Source organism: Coregonus clupeaformis, chromosome 18, assembly GCF_020615455.1.
Source record: "Coregonus clupeaformis isolate EN_2021a chromosome 18, ASM2061545v1, whole genome shotgun sequence".
Classification (NCBI taxonomy): Eukaryota; Metazoa; Chordata; class Actinopteri; order Salmoniformes; family Salmonidae; genus Coregonus; species Coregonus clupeaformis.
Window position 1 is genome coordinate 32,025,937 of NC_059209.1, and position 21,317 is coordinate 32,047,253.

The 21,317-nt window shown below is 47.4% G+C and overlaps 1 protein-coding gene across 2 annotated transcripts in view; it reads right to left on the reverse strand.

The window, feature by feature from the left end:
• The window catches only part of LOC121581859 (FYN-binding protein 1), a 34,653-nt gene that overhangs the window by 3,672 nt on the left and 9,664 nt on the right, over positions 1-21,317 (reverse strand). For both annotated transcript variants that reach the window (XM_041897239.1, XM_045227007.1), the window contains 17 exons: positions 19,235-19,257; positions 18,800-18,846; positions 18,516-18,660; positions 16,390-16,549; positions 16,152-16,287; positions 16,008-16,027; positions 15,771-15,819; positions 15,210-15,247; positions 14,967-15,024; positions 14,748-14,847; positions 6,129-6,288; positions 5,891-6,026; positions 5,746-5,765; positions 5,509-5,557; positions 5,007-5,044; positions 4,764-4,821; positions 4,545-4,644 (listed from right to left, as the gene is read on the reverse strand). In XM_041897239.1, coding sequence (XP_041753173.1) covers positions 4,545-4,644; positions 4,764-4,821; positions 5,007-5,044; positions 5,509-5,557; positions 5,746-5,765; positions 5,891-6,026; positions 6,129-6,288; positions 14,748-14,847; positions 14,967-15,024; positions 15,210-15,247; positions 15,771-15,819; positions 16,008-16,027; positions 16,152-16,287; positions 16,390-16,549; positions 18,516-18,660; positions 18,800-18,846; positions 19,235-19,257 — 1,337 coding nt within the window. The remainder of the gene's footprint in view (positions 1-4,544; positions 4,645-4,763; positions 4,822-5,006; positions 5,045-5,508; positions 5,558-5,745; positions 5,766-5,890; positions 6,027-6,128; positions 6,289-14,747; positions 14,848-14,966; positions 15,025-15,209; positions 15,248-15,770; positions 15,820-16,007; positions 16,028-16,151; positions 16,288-16,389; positions 16,550-18,515; positions 18,661-18,799; positions 18,847-19,234; positions 19,258-21,317) is intronic.

Consider the following 21,317-nt stretch of genomic DNA (forward strand, 5'->3'; position numbering starts at 1 on the left):
CACGTTCGATTGGGTGACGGGCAAGGTAACGAGTTGGAGCCTTGATTGTCATGCTAACTGTCTCAAGACTGCCTGCCCCCATTCGGTTCCCAGTCAGGTGATTGAGGCTAAACCCCCAGATTTGTCCCTGGTTCCCGAGACATATCACGATTTGGGGGAAGTTTTCAGTAAGCAGAAGGCTCTGTCACTCCCTCCCCACCGACCATATGATTGTGCCATCAACCTGGTCCCTGGAGCTGTCTACCCCAAGGGAAGGTTATACAGTATCTCCCGACCTGAACGTGAGGCGTTGGAGACCTACATCAAGGAGTCCCTAGCTGCTGGTCTCGTTCGTCCCTCGTCATCACCCCTGGGGCAGGATTCTTCTTTGTGGGTAAGAAGGATGGCTCTCTTCGACCGTGTATTGATTATCGGGGGTTGAATGACATCACGGTCAAGAACAAGTATCCCCCTGCCCTTGATGAGTTCTGCCTTCGACTCCTTACAGGGTGCTACGGTGTTCACCAAGCTAGACCTACGCAATGCGTATCACCTGGTCCGGATCAGAGAGGGGGACGAGTGGTTGACGGGGTTTCAATACACCGATGGGTCACTTCGAGTATCAGGTGATGCCGTTTGGACTGACCAATGCTCCAGCGGTATTCCAGAGTATGGTGAACGACGTCCTGAGAGATATGATCGGTCTCTTTGTGTTTGTTTACCTGGATGACATTCTGATCTTCTCGAAGGAACCTTCCGACCACGTCCAGCATGTCCGGCAGGTTCTGCAGCGATTGTTGGAGAATCGCCTGTTTGTGAAGGCCGAGAAGTGCGAGTTTCACGCCCACACGACATCCTTTCTCGGGTACATCATCTCCAGGGGAGAGATTAGGATGGACCAGGAGAAGGTTAGAGCGGTTCTGGAATGGGCCCAGCCCGGTACGAGATTGCAGCTCCAGAGATTTTTGGGGTTTGCGAATTTCTACCGCAGATTCATCCGGGATTACAGCCGTGTGGCCGCTCCGTTAACTGCCTTGACTTCCAGCATCAGGACCTTCAAGTGGAATCCGGAGGCGGATCGAGCGTTTCTGGATTTGAAGAGGCGATTCACCAACGCACCGATTCTCTCTCAACCGGACACGGCCCGTCAGTTCGTCGTTGAAGTGGACGCGTCTGATGTGGGAGTTGGCGCCATCCTGTCGCAGCGATGCTCCACGGACAGTAAACTCCATCCCTGCGCCTACTACTCTCGTCGCCTTTCGCCTGCGGAGAGGAATTACGATGTGGGTAACCGGGAGCTTCTCGCGGTGAAACTTGCCTTGGAGGAGTGGCGCCACTGGTTGGAGGGGCGGAGCAACCGTTTATGGTCTGGACGGACCACAAGAATCTTGCTTACGTGCAATCGGCTAAACGTCTCAACTCCCGTCCAGGCCAGGTGGGCGTTGTTTTTCGGACGATTCAAGTTTGCCCTGACGTTCCGACCTGGATCTAAGAACGGCAAGGCGGACGCCTTGTCCCGGATGTTCTCCAAGACGGAGGAGAGTGGGTCCAAGACCGAGACAATCCTCCCCCGGAACTGCGTCGTGGGAGCAGTTATGTGGAAGATTGAGGAGGAGGTGCTGGCGGCCCTTCGGACTCAGCCCGGTCCCGGTAACGGTCCACCCGGTCGGTTGTTTGTGCCTGAGTCGGTTCGTCCTGCTGTCCTCAAATGGTCCCACGCCAGCAAGATGGCTTGTCACCCTGGCGTGGCTCGGACTATGGCGTTTCTTCGCAGACGTTTTTGGTGGCCTGCCATGGCCGAGGATACTCGGGGTTTTGTTGCTGCCTGTCCAGTGTGTGCGCAGAATAAGAGTACCAATCGGCCCAGCTCTGGACTACTTCACCCCCTTCCTATTCCCCGGCGACCATGGTCGCATCTGGCCCTGGACTTCGTCACGGGGTTGCCCGCTTCTGAGGGGAACACGGTCGTTCTGACTATCGTGGACAGATTCAGCAAGTTCGCCCACTTTGTGCCAATTGCCAAGCTTCCCTCTGCCTCGGAGACGTCCGAGATCCTGGTTAGGGAGGTTTTCAGGGTCCACGGTTTGCCCAGTGATATCGTTTCCGACCGTGGCCCTCAGTTTACCTCTGCTGTCTGGAAGTCCTTCTGTTTGGCCATTGGAGCTACGGTCAGTCTCACATCTGGTTTTCACCCCCAATCCAATGGTCAGGCGGAGAGAGCCAACCAGAAGATGGAATCAACGCTACGCTGTCTGGTCTCTTCCAACCCCACCTCCTGGGTCTCTCAGTTGCCTTGGGTTGAGTATGCCCACAATACTCTTCTTACATCTGCCACTGGGATGTCTCCCTTCCAGTGCCTGTATGGCTACCAACCTCCCCTGTTTCCTTCTCAGGAGAAGGAGCTCTCAGTGCCTTCTGTTCAGGCCCATATTCGGCGTTGCCACCGGACCTGGCATCGGGCCAGAAAGGCACTCCTTAGAGTTTCGGACCGGTATCAGCTCCAGGCGAATCGTCGCCGGATTCCCGCTCCCACCTATACCATCGGAGATAGGGTTTGGTTGGCCACACGGGATCTTCCGTTACGGACTGAGTCTAGGAAGTTGTTGCCGAAGTTCATTGGTCCGTTTGTGGTGGAGAAGGTGATCAATCCAGTGGCAGTTCGACTCAAACTACCGAGGACGCTCAGAGTCCATCCCACCTTTCATGTCTCCTGCCTCAAGCCTGTCTTCCTCAGTCCTCTGTTGCCTCCTCCGCCTCCTCCTCCTCCTCCTCGGATGATCGGAGGTGGTCCTGCCTACACGGTGCGTCGCATCATGGATTCCAGACGGCGGGGCCGGGGTTTCCAGTATCTCGTGGACTGGGAGGGGTATGGCCCTGAAGAGAGGAGTTGGATTCCGCGGCGACAGGTCCTAGACGCAGACCTCATCAGTGACTTCTACCGCCTCCATCCTGGCGCTCCGGGAAGTCCGCCCGGTGGCGTTCGTCGGAGGGGGGGTACTGTGACGATCCCGGCTGTCTGAGTCGGGTCCTGTCTGGTGACTAGTGTTCCTGCTCGTATTCTCCAGTTTCCCGAGGGTTCGGGAACGCTCCGGGGAGCGCTCTGGTTTTCCGCACCTGCATCCCATCAGCAATCTGCACACCTGGTCCTGATCATCACCCTTCTTAGGCTCTGGCCCAACATCCAGTTCCTGCCGGATCGTTAGCCATGAACAGTATGTTTGTCAGCGTATCAGCCTTTGAGTTCTAGCGTTAGTTTTGTTGTTTTGCACCTTGTTGATTTGCTGTGTACTCACCTCCGTTTTGTTCTGTCTGCAGTCTCTCACCCGGAACCTTCACCCAACCTCTGCCTGATGGTCGGCGGCTGCCGAGCCAGTACCGGACCAACCACTGCACCCTCAACAACCCATCCACGCCACCCGCTCTGTTCCCTGGATTATTCAGCTTCACTCGGACTCTATAAATAAACACTCACCTTTGTCTCACGTACCGTGTCCTGGTCTGCTTCTGGGTTCTGGCTTAGTTAACCGTGACAAAAAGGGCTTCACAGGCAAGGATATTGCTGCTAGTAAGATTGCACCTAAATCGACCATTTATCGGATCATTAAGAACTTCAAGGAGAGAGGTTCAATTGTTGTGAAGAAGGCGTCAGGGCGCCCAAGATAGTCCAGCAAGAGCCAGGACCGTCTCCTAAAGTTGATTCAGCTGCCGGATCGGGGCACCACCATTGCAGAGCTTGCTCAGGAATAGCAGCAGGCAGGTGTGAGTGCATCTGCACGCACAGTGAGGCGAAGACTTTTGGAGGATGGCCTAGTGTCAAGAAGGGCAGCAAAGAAGCCACTTCTCTCCAGGAAAAACATCAGGGACAGACTGATATTCTGCAAAAGGTACAGGGATTGGACTGCTGAGGACTGGGGTAAAGTCATTTTCTCTGATGAATCCCCTTTCCGATTGTTTGGTGCATCCGGAAAACACCTTGTCCGGAGAAGACAAGGTGAGCGCTACCATCAGTCCTGTGTCATGCCAACAGTAAAGCATCCTGAGAGCATGATGGAGCACCTTGCCATAAGGCAAAAGTGATAACTAAGTGGCTCGGGGAACAAAACATCTACATTTTGGGTCCATGGCCAGGAAACTCCCCAGACCTTAATCCCATTGAGAACTTGTGGTCGATCCTCAAGAGGCGGGTGGAAAAACAAAACCCCACAAATTCTGACAAACTCCAAGCATTGATTATGCAAGAATGGGCTGCCATTAGTCAGGATGTGGCCTAGAAGTTAATTGACAGCATGCCAGGGCGGATTGCAGAGGTCTTGAAAAAGAAGGGTCAACACTGCAAATATTGACTCTTTGCATAAACTTAATGTAATTGTCAATAAAAGTCTTTGACACTTATGGAATGCTTGTAATTATACTTCAGCATACCATAGTAACATCTGACAAAGATATCTCATAACACTGAAGCAGTGAACTTTGTGAAGACCAATATTTGTGTCATTCTCAAAACTTTTGACCACGACTGTACATTATGTCATTATGTTTTCTCCTGTCACAATTAGACATCCTACTTTGAATTTCTTCCTGAATTCCTTTTCCTCTTTCTCAAACTTCTTTTTCTTCTTGGGGTCCATCACCTCTTGCGTTCCCTTAGGTGTCAGCTGAGGGAGACTGAAATGGAGAAACACAAAATGATTTAACTTAGGTATTGATTTCAAGCTCATTTGTGTCTGAACTGACTATTCGAGAGTATTGTTGACCCAACTCTGTCACTGTGACTCTCTTCTCACCTGTTGAGAAGAGGAGGGGTAGGAATGCTCTGGGACTCCACGTCATCATATATCATGTCTATGGACATAAAGACAGACCAATGAAGCAACACACTTCTTTAACTTGATTACACAGTACACACTGTACAGTACAACAAATAGAATGGTGATTTTATTTAAAGAATACTGGGAAATAATTTGACTGGGAAATAACTGGGAAGACTGCTGTTTACTTTCCCAGTGAACAAGTGATCATATCATTACCTCCCTCTATAAACACTGGAGGTGGTTGAGGAGGAAATCTGAGAATGAAGATCAAATGGTTATTGAACAAAAAGATCCAGATGGTGTATTCACTGTATTGAGATTATACATGGGAAAGGTTTCAGGGGTCATTCATAAAGGTTTCAGGGGTCATTCATAAAGGTTTCAGGGGTCATTCATAAAGGTTTCAGGGGTCATTCATAAAGGTAAAGGGGTCATTCATAAAGGTTTCAGGGGTCATTCATAAAGGTAAAGGGGTCATTCATAAAGGTAAAGGGGTCATTCATAAAGGTAAAGGTAACGGAAAGAAGGGATCAAAATGCTGTCAATGCAACGCTGTTCCAGCATGACTTTTGCAATAATACTTCTGACCACTAGATGTCAGTCAAATACTATGCAACGATGAGGAACACCCGTGAGAGAGAAACTGTATTACGTTGACAAAGATTCCTACTCGCTGCATCAAATATTCACAAAATTACCACATAATTACATAATATACCTGTTTTGAGTCGATCCGTCCACATCATCATAGATATCACCATCCTCAGCTGTCATGAGAAGAGGGAAAATAACAGCATGGAAAAAGGCTCGTTATTGCTATGCGACTGGCTGAGGAACAAGCCATGCTTTGAACGCTGCATACTAGGCCGAAGTCTAGTTGTTTTTTGTAATTTGTTATATTACTGGTCTGTTATGATTTCTGATGAAATATAGATAATATCAATATAAGACTTACCTTGTTGGACCTTGATCCCACTGGAGAAAAAAAAAGTGAGACTATTGAAGCATAGACACCAACGGGTCACAATGACACATCACATAGACAACAAAGTAACCAACATTTCAAAGCTCTAACATTTAACTTCTTTTTTGTATTTTACCTGCAGGCGTTGTCCTGGATGGCTACGTCATCATAAACCTCAGGGTTTCCCTCAGACTCGTTAGATAGGGGTTCTTTCTTCTGCTCCTTTATAAGGTCATAGTCAATGCCCACTGACTCAGTCCTTACATAGCCATCTACAACACAACAAGGAGGAGGAGGCAGTGAGAACAGGAAGAGAGAGGGTGCTGTGTGTGTGTGTTTATATGTGTGCATTTACTGTATGTGTATACACTTACAGTTTCCCTCATTGTTCCTGGCCAGCCAACGTCCTTCTGGGTTGTCAGTGATGCGTATGATATCTATAGTCTCTCCCTGCGTTAGTGGCAGGTCAGTCTTTCCTCCTTTACAATCCGACCGAGCCTTGGCTTTGTGAATCACCTGAATCGGCCCAGAGAGCTACAAACAGGGATATGTGTTACTCCTCTACACATGGTTGTAATAGATATAAATCCAGATTAATAAACTGTTGGTTCGAGCCCTGAATGCTGATTGGCTAAAAGCTGTGGTATATACCACGGGTATGAAAATACATTTATTTTTACTGCTCTAATTATGTTGGTAACCAGTTTATAATAGCAATAAGGCACCTCGGGGGTTTGTGATATATGGCTAATATACCATGGCTAAGGGCTGTATCCAGGCACTCCGCGTTGCATCGTGCATAAAGAACAGCCCTTAGCCATGGTATATTGGCCATATACCACACCCCCTCGGGCCTTATTACTTAAATATACATACAGTGGGGGAAAAAAGTATTTAGTCAGCCACCAATTGTGCAAGTTCTCCCACTTAAAAAGATGAGAGAGGCCTGTAATTTTCATCATAGGTACACGTCAACTATGATAGACAAATTGAGAAAATAAAATCCAGAAAATCACATTGTAGGATTTTTTATGAATTTATTTGTAAATTATGGTGGAAAATAAGTATTTGGTCACCTACAAACAAGCAAGATTTCTGGCTCTCACAGACCTGTAACTTCTTCTTTAAGAGGCTCCTCTGTCCTCCACTCGTTACCTGTATTAATGGCACCTGTTTGAACTTGTTATCAGTCTAAAAGACACCTGTCCACAACCTCAAACAGTCACACTCCAAACTCCACTATGGCCAAGACCAAAGAGCTGTCAAAGGACAACAGAAACAAAATTGTAGACCTGCACCAGGCTGGGAAGACTGAATCTGCAATAGGTAAGCAGCTTGGTTTGAAGAAATCAACTGTGGGAGCAATTATTAGGAAATGGAAGACATACAAGACCACTGATAATCTCCCTCGATCTGGGGCTCCACGCAAGATCTCACCCCGTGGGGTCAAAATGATCACAAGAACGGTGAGCAAAAATCCCAGAACCACACGGGGGGACCTAGTGAAAGGATATTGCTGCTAGTAAGATTGCACCTAAATCAACCATTTATCGGATCATCAAGAACTTCAAGGAGAGAGGTTCAATTGTTGTGAAGGCGGTGTCAGGGCGCCCAAGAAAGTCCAGCAAGAGCCAGGACCGTCTCCTAAAGTTGATTCAGCTGCCGGATCGGGGCACCACCAGTGCAGAGCTTGCTCAGGAATAGCAGCAGGCAGGTGTGAGGCGAATACTTTTGGAGGATGGCCTAGTGTCAAGAAGGGCAGCAAAGAATGTAACGATCCCGGCAGTCTGAGTCGGGTCCTGTCTGTGGACTAGTTTTTCTGCTCGGGATCTCCAGTTTCCCGAGGGTTCTGGAACGCTCCGGGGAGCTCTCTTGATTTCCGCACCTGCATCCCATCAGCAATCTGCACACCTGGTCCTGATCATCACCCTTCTTAGGCTCTGGCCTAACATCCATTCCCTGCCGGATCGTTAGCCATGAACAGTAGGTTTACCAGAGTATCAGTCTTAGAGCCTCTAGCGTTAGTTTTTGTTGTTTTGCACCTTGTTGGTTTGTTGTTTACTTACCTCCGTTTTGTTCCATCTGCAGTCACTCGTCCGGAACCTTCATCCAACCCCTGCCTGGTGGTCGGCGGCTGCCGAGCCATGATTGGATCAACCACTGCACCCCCAACAACTAATCAACGCCGCCCGCTCTGTTCCCTGGATTATTCAGCATCACTCTTGAATTTGTAAATAAACACTCACCTTCGTTTCAACTTACCTTGTCCTGGTCTGCTTCTGGGTTCTGGCTTTGTAACTCGTGACAGAACGATCCGTCCAATCGATCAGCTTCTCAGTTCCCAGTCGGGTCGGGTGGTGGACCAGAACACGTCGATCATTCTCCACCACAAAGGATTAGTGGAGAGGTCCTCTCTCCCGATTCTGAACCCATGCAAGTGGGACGGCACGGGTTAACCAAGGAGGAGCGTCAACATAGACGTAAGACCAACTGCTGCCTCTACTGTGGTAGCTCGGGACATTACATCTCCACTTGTTCCCGGCGGTCGTCAAACTGCCCGGCTCGCTAAAGTTGGGAGGACTTTTAGCGAGCCAGTTTCAACCTCTCAGTACCTCTGTCAGACCCCGTTTTCCGGCTACCCTTGTGAACAGGAATCAGAGCTTAGCGATTAACGCTTTATCGATTCAGGTGCCGATGGAAGCTTTCTTGATGCCGAGTTGGTGGAACAGCTGGGGCTTTCCAAGGAGCAATTGCCGGAAGCCATTGAAGCGACCACTCTGAACGGCAGTAGTCTGGCACGTATCACGATGAGGACTGAACCGGTTAAGATGCTGTTGTCGGGGAATCATTCGGAGATGATTTCATTCTTCATTCTGCCGTCTTCCCATGTTCCTCTGGTCCTTGGATACCCCTGGCTGAAGGAACACAATCCCACGTTCGATTGGGTGACGGGCAAGGTAACGAAGTTGGAGCCTTGATTGTCATGCTAACTGTCTCAAGACTGCCTGTCCCCATTCGGTTCCCAGTCAGGTGATTGAGGCTAAACCCCCAGATTTGTCCCTGGTTCCCGAGACATATCACGATTTGGGGGAAGTGTTCAGTAAGCAGAAGGCTCTGTCACTCCCTCCCCACCGACCATATGATTGTGCCATCAACCTGTTTCCTGGAGCTGTCTACCCCAAGGGAAGGTTATACAGTATCTCCCGCCCTGAACGTGAAGCTTTGGAGACCTACATCAAGGAGTCCCTAGCTGCTGGTCTCGTTCGTCCCTCGTCATCACCCCTGGGGGCAGGATTCTTCTTTGTGGGTAAGAAGGATGGCTCTCTTCGACCGTGTATTGATTATCGGGGTTTGAATGACATCACGGTCAAGAACAAGTATCCCCTGCCCTTGATGAGTTCTGCCTTTCGACTCCTTACAGGGTGCTACGGTGTTCACCAAGCTAGACCTACGCAATGCGTATCACATGGTCCGGATCAGAGAGGGAGACGAGTGGTTGACGGGTTTCAATACACCGATGGGTCACTTCGAGTATCAGGTGATGCCGTTTGGACTGACCAATGCTCCGGCGGTATTCCAGAGTATGGTGAACGACGTCCTGAGAGATATGATCGGTCTCTTTGTGTTTGTTTACCTGGATGACATTCTGATCTTCTCGAAGGAACCTTCCGACCACGTCCAGCATGTCCGGCAGGTTCTGCAGCGATTGTTGGAGAATCGCCTGTTCGTGAAGGCCGAGAAGTGCGAGTTTCACGCCCACACGACATCCTTTCTCGGGTACATCATCTCCAGGGGAGAGATTAGGATGGACCAGGAGAAGGTTAGAGCGGTTCTGGAATGGGCCCAGCCCGGTACGAGATTGCAGCTCCAGAGATTTTTGGGGTTTGCGAATTTCTACCGCAGATTCATCCGGGATTACAGCCGTGTGGCCGCTCCGTTAACTGCCTTGACTTCCAGTATCAGGAGCTTCAAGTGGAATCCGGAGGCGGATCGAGCGTTTCTGGATTTGAAGAGGCGATTCACCAACGCACCGATTCTCTCTCAACCGGACACGGCCCGTCAGTTCTGCCGTTGAAGTGGACGCGTCTGATGTGGGAGTTGGCGCCATCCTGTCGCAGCGATGCTCCACGGACAGTAAACTCCATCCCTGCGCCTACTACTCTCGTCGCCTTTCGCCTGCGGAGAGGAATTATGATGTGGGTAACCGGGAGCTTCTCGCGGTGAAACTTGCCTTGGAGGAGTGGCGCCACTGGTTGGAGGGGGCGGAGCAACCGTTTGTTGTCTGGACTGACCACAAGAATCTTGCTTACGTGCAATCGGCTAGACGTCTCAACTCCCGTCAGGCCAGGTGGTCGTTGTTTTTCGGACGATTCAATTTTTCCCTGACGTTCCGACCTGGATCTAAGAACGGCAAGGCGGACGCCTTGTCTCGGATGTTCTCCAAGACGGAGGAGAGTGGGTCCAAGACCGAGACAATTCTCCCCCGGAACTGCGTCGTGGGAGCTGTTAGGTGGAAGATTGAGGAGGAGGTGATGGCGGCTCTTCGGACGCAGCCCGGTCCCGGTAACGGTCCACCCGGTCGGTTGTTTGTGCCTGAGTCGGTTCGTCCTGCGGTCCTCAAATGGTCCCACGCCAGCAAGATGGCTTGTCACCCTGGCGTGGCTCGGACGATGGCGTTTCTTCGCAGACGTTTTTGGTGGCCTGCCATGGCCGAGGATACTCGGGGTTATGTTGCTGCCTGTCCAGTGTGTGCGCAGAATAAGGGTACCAATCGGCCCAGCTCTGGACTACTTCACCCCCTTCCTATTCCCCGGCGACCATGGTCGCATCTGGCCCTGGACTTTGTCACTGGGTTGCCCGCTTCTGAGGGGAACACGGTCGTTCTGACTATCGTGGACAGATTCAGCAAGTTCGCCCACTTTGTGCCAATTGCCAAGCTTCCCTCTGCCTCGGAGACGTCCGAGATCCTGGTTAGGGGAGGTTTTCAGGGTCCACGGGTTGCCCAGTGATATCGTTTCCGACCGTGGCCCTCAGTTTACCTCTGCTGTCTGGAAGTCCTTCTGTTTGGCCATTGGAGCTACAGTCAGTCTCACATCTGGTTTTCACCCCCAATCTAATGGTCAGGCGGAGAGAGCCAACCAGAAGATGGAATCCACGCTACGCTGCCTGGCCTCTTCCAACCCCACCTCCTGGGTCTCTCAGTTGCCTTGGGTTGAGTATGCCCACAATACTCTCCCTACATCTGCCACTGGGATGTCTCCCTTCCAGTGCCTGTATGGCTACCAACCTCCCTTGTTCCCTTCTCAGGAGAAGGAGCTCTCAGTGCCTTCTGTTCAGGCCCATATTCGCTGTTGCCACCGGACCTGGCATCGGGCCAGAAAGGCTCTCCTTAGAGTTTCGGACCGGTATCAGCTCCAGGCGAATCGGCGCCGGATCCCCGCTCCCACCTACACCATCGGAGATAGGGTCTGGTTGGCCACACGGGATCTTCCTATACGGACTGAGTCTAGGAAGTTGTTACCGAAGTTCATTGGTCCGTTTGTGGTGGAGAAGGTGATCAATCCGGTGGCAGTTCGACTCAAACTCCCGAGGTCGCTCAGAGTCCATCCCACCTTTCATGTCTCCTGCCTCAAGCCTGTTTTCCTCAGTCCTCTGTTGCCTCCTCCGCCTCCTCCTCCTCCTCCTCGGATGATCGGAGGTGGTCCTGCCTACACGGTGCGACGCATCATGGATTCCAGACGGCGGGGCCGGGGTTTCCAGTATCTCGTGGACTGGGAGGGGTATGGTCCTGAAGAGAGGAGTTGGATTCCGCGGCGACAGATCCTAGATGCTGACCTCATCCGTGACTTCTACCGCCTCCATCCTGGCGCTCCGGGAGTCCGCCCGGTGGCGTTCGCCGGAGGGGGGGTACTGTAACGATCCCGGCAGTCTGAGTCGGGTCCTGTCTGTGGACTAGTTTTTCTGCTCGGGATCTCCAGTTTCCCGAGGGTTCTGGAACGCTCCGGGGAGCTCTCTTGATTTCCGCACCTGCATCCCATCAGCAATCTGCACACCTGGTCCTGATCATCACCCTTCTTAGGCTCTGGCCTAACATCCATTCCCTGCCGGATCGTTAGCCATGAACAGTAGGTTTACCAGAGTATCAGTCTTAGAGCCTCTAGCGTTAGTTTTTGTTGTTTTGCACCTTGTTGGTTTGTTGTTTACTTACCTCCGTTTTGTTCCATCTGCAGTCACTCGTCCGGAACCTTCATCCAACCCCTGCCTGGTGGTCGGCGGCTGCCGAGCCATGATTGGATCAACCACTGCACCCCCAACAACTAATCAACGCCGCCCGCTCTGTTCCCTGGATTATTCAGCATCACTCTTGAATTTGTAAATAAACACTCACCTTCGTTTCAACTTACCTTGTCCTGGTCTGCTTCTGGGTTCTGGCTTTGTAACTCGTGACAAAGAAGCCACTTCTCTCCAGGAAAAACATCAGGGACAGACTGATATTACTAGTCTGTTCAACCTCTCTTTCATAACGTCTGAGATCCCCAGAGATTGGAAAGCTGCCGCGGTCATCCCCCTCTTCAAAGGGGGTGACACTCTAGATCCAAACTGCTACAGACCTATATCCATCCTGCCCTGCCTTTCGAAAGTATTCGAAAGCCAAGTTAACAAACAGATCATCGACCATTTCGAATACCACCGTACCTTCTCCGCTATGCAATCCGGTTTCCGAGCTGGTCACGGGTGCACTTCAGCCACGCTCAAGGTCCTAAACGATATTATAACCGCGATTGATAATAGACAGTACTGTGCAGCCGTCTTCATCGACCTGGCCAAGGCTTTCGACTCTGTCAACCACCGCATTCTTATTGGCAGACTAAATAGCCTTGGTTTCTCAAATGACTGCCTCGCCTGGTTCACCAACTACTTCTCAGATAGAGTTCAGTGTGTCAAATCGGAGGGCCTGTTGTCTGGACCTATGGCAGTCTCTATGGGGGTGCCACAGGGTTCAATTCTTGGGCCGACACTTTTCTCCGTGTATATCAATGATGTCGCTCTTGCTGTTGGTGACTCTCAGATCCACCTCTACGCAGACGACACCATTTTGTATACATCTGGCCCTTCATTGGACACTGTGTTAACAAACCTCCAAACGAGCTTCAATGCCATACAACAATCCTTCAGTAGCCTTCAACTGCTCTTAAACACTAGTAAAACTAAATGCATGCTTTTCAATCGAACGCTGCTAGCACCCGCCCACCCGACTAGAATCACCACTCTCGACGGGTCTGACCTAGAGTATGTGGACAACTACAAATATCTAGGTGTCTGGTTAGACTGTAAACTCAACTTCCAGACTCACATAAAGAATCTCCAATCCAAAGTTAAATCTAGAATCGGCTTCCTATTTCGCAACAAAGCCTCCTTCACTCATGCTGCCAAACATGCCCTCGTAAAACTGACTATCCTACCGATCCTTGACTTCGGCGATGTCATTTACAAAATAGCCTCCAACACTCTACTCAGCAAATTGGATGTAGTCTATCACAGTGCCATCCGTTTTGTCTCCAAAGCCCCATACACTACCCACCACTGTGACCTGTACGCTCTTGTTGGCTGGTCCTCACTACATGTTCGTCGTCAAACCCACTGGCTCCAGGCCATCTATAAATCACTGCTAGGCAAATCCCCGCCCTATCTTAGCTCATTGGTCACCATAGCAGCACCCACCCGTAGTCTGCGCTCCAGCAGGTATATCTCACTGGTCATTCCCAAAGCCAACACCTCCTTTGGCCGCCATTCCTTCCAGTTCTCTGCTGCCAATGACTGGAACGAATTGCAAAAATCTCTGAAGCTGGAGACTCTTATCTCCCCCAATAACTTTAAGCATCAGTTGTCAGAGCACCTTACCGATCACTGCACCTGTACACAGCCCATCTGAAATTAGCCCACCCAACTACCTCATCCCTATATTGTTATTTAATTTGCTCTTTTGCACCCCAGTATCTCTATTTGCACATAATCTCTTGCACATCTAGCATTCCAGTGTTAATACTATTGTAATTATTCTGCACTATAGCCCATTTATTGCCTTACCTCCATAACTTGCTACATTTGCACACACTGTATATATATTTTCTGTTGTATTTTCTGACTTTATGTTTTTTTTCTTTACCCCATATGTAACTCTGTGTTGTTTTTATTGCACTACTTTGCTTTATCTTGGCCAGGTCGCAGTTGTAAATGAGAACCTGTTCTCAACTGGCTTACCTGGTTAAATAAAGGTGAAATAAAAAAAAAAAAAAATAAAATTCTGCAAAAGGTACAGGGATTGGACTGCTGAGGACTGGGGTAAAGTCATTTTCTCTGATGAATCCCCTTTCCGATTGTTTGGGGCATCCGGAAAACACCTTGTCCGGAGAAGACAAGGTGAGCGCTACCATCAGTCCTGTGTCATGCCAACAGTAAAGCATCCTGAGAGCATGATGGAGCACCTTGCCATAAGGCAAAAGTGATAACTAAGTGGCTCGGGGAACAAAACATCTACATTTTGGGTCCATGGCCAGGAAACTCCCCAGACCTTAATCCCATTGAGAACCTGTGGTCGATCCTCAAGAGGGGGGTGGAAAAACAAAACCCCACAAATTCTGACAAACTCCAAGCATTGATTATGCAAGAATGGGCTGCCATTAGTCAGGATGTGGCCTAGAAGTTAATTGACAGTATGCCAGGGCGGATTGCAGAGGTCTTGAAAAAGAAGGGTCAACACAGCAAATATTGACTATTTGCATAAACTTAATGTAATTGTCAATAAAAGCCTTTGACACTTATGGAATGCTTGTAATTATACTTCAGCATACCATAGTAACATCTGACAAAGATATCTCATAACACTGAAGCAGTGAACTTTCTGAAGACCAATACTTGTGTCATTCTCAAAACTTTTGACCACGACTGTACATTATGTCATTGTTTTCTCCTGTCACAATTAGACATCTTACTTTGAATTTCTTCCTGAATTCCTTTTCCTCTTTCTCAAACTTCTTTTTCTTCTTGGGGTCCATCACCTCTTGCGTTCCCTTAGGTGTCAGCTGAGGGAGACTGAAATGGAGAAACACAAAATGATTTAACTTAGGTATTGATTTCAAGCTCATTTGTGTCTGAACTGACTATTCGAGAGTATTGTTGACCCAACTCTGTCACTGTGACTCTCTTCTCACCTGTTGAGAAGAGGAGGGGTAGGAATGCTCTGGGACTCCACGTCATCATATATCATGTCTATGGACATAAAGACAGACCAATGAAGCAACACACTTCTTTAACTTTATTACAGAGTACACACTGTACAGTACAACAAATAGAATGGTGATTTTATTTAAAGAATACTGGGAAATAATTTGACTGGGAAATAACTGGGAAGACTGCTGTTTACTTTCCCAGTGAACAAGTGATCATATCATTACCTCCCTCTATAAACACTGGAGGTGGTTGAGGAGGAAATCTGAGAATGAAGATCAAACGGTTATTGAACAAAAAGATCCAGATGGTGTATTCACTGTATTGAGATTATACATGGGAAAGGTTTCAGGGGTCATTCATAAAGGTTTCAGGGGTCATTCATAAAGGTTTCAGGGGTCATTCATAAAGGTTTCAGGGGTCATTCATAAAGCTTTCAGGGGTCATTCATAAAGGTAAAGGGGTCATTCATAAAGGTTTCAGGGGTCATTCATAAAGGTTTCAGGGGTCATTCATAAAGGTAAAGGGGTCATTCATAAAGGTAAAGGGGTCATTCATAAAGGTAAAGGGGTCATTCATAAAGGTAAAGGAAAGAAGGGATCAAAATGCTGTCAATGCAACGCTGTTCCAGCATGACTTTTGCAATAATACTTCTGACCACTAGATGTCAGTCAAATACTATGCAACGATGAGGAACACCCGTGAGAGAGAAACTGTATTACGTTGACAAAGATTCCTACTCGCTGCATCAAATATTCACAAAATTACCACATAATTACATAATATACCTGTTTTGAGTCGATCCGTCCACATCATCATAGATATCACCATCCTCAGCTGTCATGAGAAGAGGGAAAATAACAGCATGGAAAAAGGCTCGTTATTGCTGTGCGACTGGCTGAGGAACAAGCCATGCTTTGAACGCTGCATACTAGGCCGAAGTCTAGTTGTTTTTTGTAATTTGTTATATTACTGGTCTGTTATGATTTCTGATGAAATATAGATAATATCAATATAAGACTTACCTTGTTGGACCTTGATCCCACTGGAGAAAAAAAAGTGAGACTATTGAAGCATAGACACCAACGGGTCACAATGACACATCACATAGACAACAAAGTAACCAACATTTCAAAGCTCTAACATTTAACTTCTTTTTTGTATTTTACCTGCAGGCGTTGTCCTGGATGGCTACGTCATCATAAACCTCAGGGTTTCCCTCAGACTCGTTAGATAGGGGTTCTTTCTTCTGCTCCTTTATAAGGTCATAGTCAATGCCCACTGACTCAGTCCTTACATAGCCATCTACAACACAACAAGGAGGAGGAGGCAGTGAGAACAGGAAGAGAGAGGGTGCTGTGTGTGTGTGTTTATATGTGTGCATTTACTGTATGTGTATACACTTACAGTTTCCCTCATTGTTCCTGGCCAGCCAACGTCCTTCTGGGTTGTCAGTGATGCGTATGATATCTATAGTCTCTCCCTGCGTTAGTGGCAGGTCAGTCTTTCCTCCTTTACAATCCGACCGAGCCTTGGCTTTGTGAATCACCTGAATCGGCCCTGAGAGCTACAAACAGGGATATGTGTTACTCCTCTACACATGGTTGTAATAGATATAAATCCAGATTTATAAACTGGGTGGTTCGAGCCCTGAATGCTGATTGGCTAAAAGCTGTGGTATATACCACGGGTATGAAAATACATTTATTTTTACTGCTCTAATTATGTTGGTAACCAGTTTATAATAGCAATAATGCACCTCGGGGGTTTGTGATATATGGCCAATATACCTCGGCTAAGGGCTGTATCCAGGCACTCCGCGTTGCATCGTGCATAAAGAACAGCCCTTAGCCATGGTATATTGGCCATATACCACACCCCCTCGGGCCTTATTACTTAAATATACATACAGTGGGGAAAAAAAGTATTTAGTCAGCCACCAATTGTGCAAGTTCTCCCACTTAAAAAGATGAGAGAGGCCTGTAATTTTCATCATAGGTACACGTCAACTATGACAGACAAATTGAGAAAATAAAATCCAGAAAATCACATTGTAGGATTTTTAATGAATTTATTTGTAAATTATGGTGGAAAATAAGTATTTGGTCACCTACAAACAAGCAAGATTTCTGGCTCTCACAGACCTGTAACTTCTTCTTTAAGAGGCTCCTCTGTCCTCCACTCGTTACCTGTATTAATGGCACCTGTTTGAACTTGTTATCAGTCTAAAAGACACCTGTCCACAACCTCAAACAGTCACACTCCAAACTCCACTATGGCCAAGACCAAAGAGCTGTCAAAGGACAACATAAACAAAATTGTAGACCTGCACCAGGCTGGGAAGACTGAATCTGCAATAGGTAAGCAGCTTGGTTTGAAGAAATCAACTGTGGGAGCAATTATTAGGAAATGGAAGACATACAAGACCACTGATAATCTCCCTCGATCTGGGGCTCCACGCAAGATCTCACCCCGTGGGGTCAAAATGATCACAAGAACGGTGAGCAAAAATCCCAGAACCACATGGGGGGACCTAGTGAATGACCTGCAGAGAGCTGGGACCAAAGTAACAAAGCCTACCATCAGTAACACACTACGCCGCCAGGGACTCAAATCCTGCAGTGCCAGACGTGTCCCCCTGCTTAAGCCAGTACATGTCCAGGCCCGTCTGATGTTTGCTAGAGTGCATTTGGATGATCCAGAAGAGGATTGGGAGAATGTCAGATGAAACCAAAATAGAACTTTTTGGTAAAAACTCAACTCGTCGTGTTTGGAGGACAAAGAATGCTGAGTTGCATCCAAAGAACACCATACCTACTGTGAAGCATGGGGGTGGAAACATCATGCTTTGGGGCTGTTTTTCTGCAAAGGGACCAGGACGACTGATCCGTGTAAAGGAAAGAATGAATGGGGCCATGTATCGTGAGATTTTGAGTGAAAACCTCCTTCCATCAGCAAGGGCATTGAAGATGAAACGTGGCTGGGTCTTTCAGCATGACAATGATCCCAAACACACCACCCGGGCAACGAAGGAGTGGCTTCGTAAGAAGCATTTCAAGTTCCTGGAGTGGCCTAGCCAGTCTCCAGATCTCAACCCCATAGAAAATCTTTGGAGGGAGTTGAAAGTCCGTGTTGCCCAGCGACAGCCCCAAAACATCACTGCTCTAGAGGAGATCTGCATGGAGGAATGGGCCAAAATACCAGCAACAGTGTGTGAAAACCTTGTGAAGACTTACAGAAAACGTTTGACCTGTGTCATTGCCAACAAAGGGTATATAACAAAGTATTGAGAAACTTTTGTTATTGACCAAATACTTATTTTCCACCATAATTTGCAAATAAATTAATAAAAAATCCTACAATGTGATTTTCTGGATTTTCTTTTCTCATTTTGTCTGTCATAGTTGATGTGTACCTATGATGAAAATTACAGGCCTCTCTCATCTTTTTAAGTGGGAGAACTTGCACAATTGGTGGCTGACTAAATACTTCCCCCAGTGTATCCTGTATCCTGTATCCTGTATCCTGTGTACCTTGTACTTTTTCTTTGCCTCTTGCTCCTTCTTCTCTCTGGCTTTCTGCATTTTTTTCTCCTGCTCTAGTCGTCTCTTCTCCTCTTTGTCGCTCTTCTTCTCTTGTCCTTTCATTTCTTTCGATCCTTTAGCCTCCTTTTCAATCCTGTCGTGAAAGAGAGAGAGAGTAAATGTTGGATAAAGAATTATACTGGGGTTGAGAATCAAACATATAGACGATAATACTACAGAGGTGTCACTATTATCTATAACATCGTTTTACATTCTATTCAGACCCCTCTCACCATCTCTCCTCTAAGTCTTCATACATCTCTTCATCACTCAACTCCACCTGTTAGAGGATGGGACATACAATATTACAATCAAGCTTTAAAGTGAAGCTTCAAACTAACAGAAATGATTGTTATCAAAGACAGATTACGCTTGTTGCAGAGATTTGGACTGTACACATACTGTATCTAAATATGTAAATGACCATTCAAACAAATGTTCAGTCAGAAGTGGCTTACTGAAGCTACATACTGCAAGGGTCTAGTTATCTCTCTTAACCACTTCCTCTTTTCTCCTAGCATGTTATTTTTACTGCTACATATGTCACACACTTTAACACCAATCATGTGCCCTGTCTAAATGCATGCTATGTACAGTGCAGTAACTTGAACTAGTTGTACTGTTTCGAGGCTCCATATTACCGGTTTCAGGCAAATCAGATATTGTACCTCAATTTTCAGGTTGGGATGTCCTGTAATGAAAACCAAACAAACATATTCATCATTTTCAGTTAAATGTTGATTATTAACATAATTTTTTATGTTGTAGCTTACATGCACAACATAGAGTATTAAATACATTTTTATCTCTTAATTTGAACCAATCATCTTTGTTCCACCAAATGATTTAGGGCCTAGCTACGTACAGTGAGGGAAAAAAGTATTTGATCCCCTGCTGATTTTGTACGTTTGCCCACTGACAAAGAAATGATCAGTCTATAATTTTAATGGTAGGTTTATTTGAACAGTGAGAGATAGAAAAATAACAAACAAATCCAGAAAAACGCATGTCAAAAATGTTATAAATTGATTTGCATTTTAATGAGGGAAATAAGTATTTGACCCCCTCTCAATCAGAAAGATGTCTGGCTCCCAGGTGTCTTTTATACAGGTAACGAGCTGAGATTAGGAGCACACTCTTAAAAGGAGTGATTCTATTCTCAGCTTGTTACCTGTATAAAAGACACCTGTCCACAGAAGCAATCAATCAATCAGATTCCAAACTCTCCACCATGGCCAAGACCAAAGAGCTCTCCAAGGATGTCAGGGACAAGATTGTAGACCTACACATGGCTGGAATGGGCTACAAGACCATCTCCAAGCAGCTTGGTGAGAAGGTGACAACAGTTGGTGCGATTATTCATAAATGAAAGAAACACAAAAGAACTGTCAATCTCCCTTGGCCTGGGGCTCCATGCAAGATCTCACCTCGTGGAGTTGCAATGATCATGAGAACGGAGAGAAATCAGCCCAGAACTACACGGGAGGATCTTGTCAATGATCTCAAGGCAGCTGGGACCATAGTCACCAAGAAAACAATTGGTAACACACTACGCCGTGAAGGACTGAAAGGTCCCCCTGCTCAAGAAAGCACATATACAGTGGGGACAACAACTATTTGATACACTGCCGATTTTGCAGGTTTTCCTACTTACAAAGCATGTAGAGGTCTGTAATTTTTATCATAGGTACACTTCAACTGTGAGAGGCGGAATCTAAAACAAAAATCCAGAAAATCACATTGTATGATTTTTAAGTAATTAATTTGCATTTTATTGCATGACATAAGTATTTGATCATCTAACAAACAGTAAGAATTCCGGCTCTCACAGACCTGTTAGTTTTTCTTTAAGAAGCCCTCCTGTTCTCCACTCATTACCTGTATTAACTGCACATGTTTGAACTCGTTACCTGTATAAAAGACACCTGTCCACACACTCAATCAAACAGACTCCAACCTCTCCACAATGGCCAAGACCAGAGAGCTGTGTAAGGACATCAGGGATACAATTGTAGACCTGCACAAGGCTGGGATGGGCTACAGGACAATAGGCAAGCAGCTTGGTGAGAAGGCAACAACTGTTGGCGCAATTATTAGAAAATGGAAGAAGTTCAAGATGACGGTCAATCACCCTCGGTCTGGGGCTCCATGCAAGATCTCACCTCGTAGGGCATCAATGATCATGAGGAAGGTGAGGGATCAGCCCAGAACTACACGGCAGGACCTGGTCAATGACCTGAAGAGAGCTGGGACCACAGTCTCAAAGAAAACCATTAGTAACACACTACGCCGTCATGGATTAAAATCCTGCAGCGCACGCAAGGTCCCCCTGCTCAAGCCAGCGCATGTCCAGGCCCGTCTAAAGTTTGCCAATGACCATCTGGATGATCCAGAGGAGGAATGGGAGAAGGTCATGTGGTCTGATGAGACAAAAACTCCACTCGCCGTGTTTGGACGAAGAAGAAGGATGAGTACAATCCCAAGAACACCATCCCAACCTTGAAGCATGGAGGTGGAAACATCATTCTTTGGGGATGCTTTTCTGCAAAGGGGACAGGACGACTGCACCGTATTGAGGGGAGGATGGATGGGGCCATGTATCGCGAGATCTTGGCCAACAACCTCCATCCCTCAGTAAGAGCATTGAAGATGGGTCGTGGCTGGGTCTTCCAGCATGACAACGACCTGAAACACACAGCCAGGGCAACTAAGGAGTGGCTCCGTAAGAAGCATCTCAAGGTCCTGGAGTGG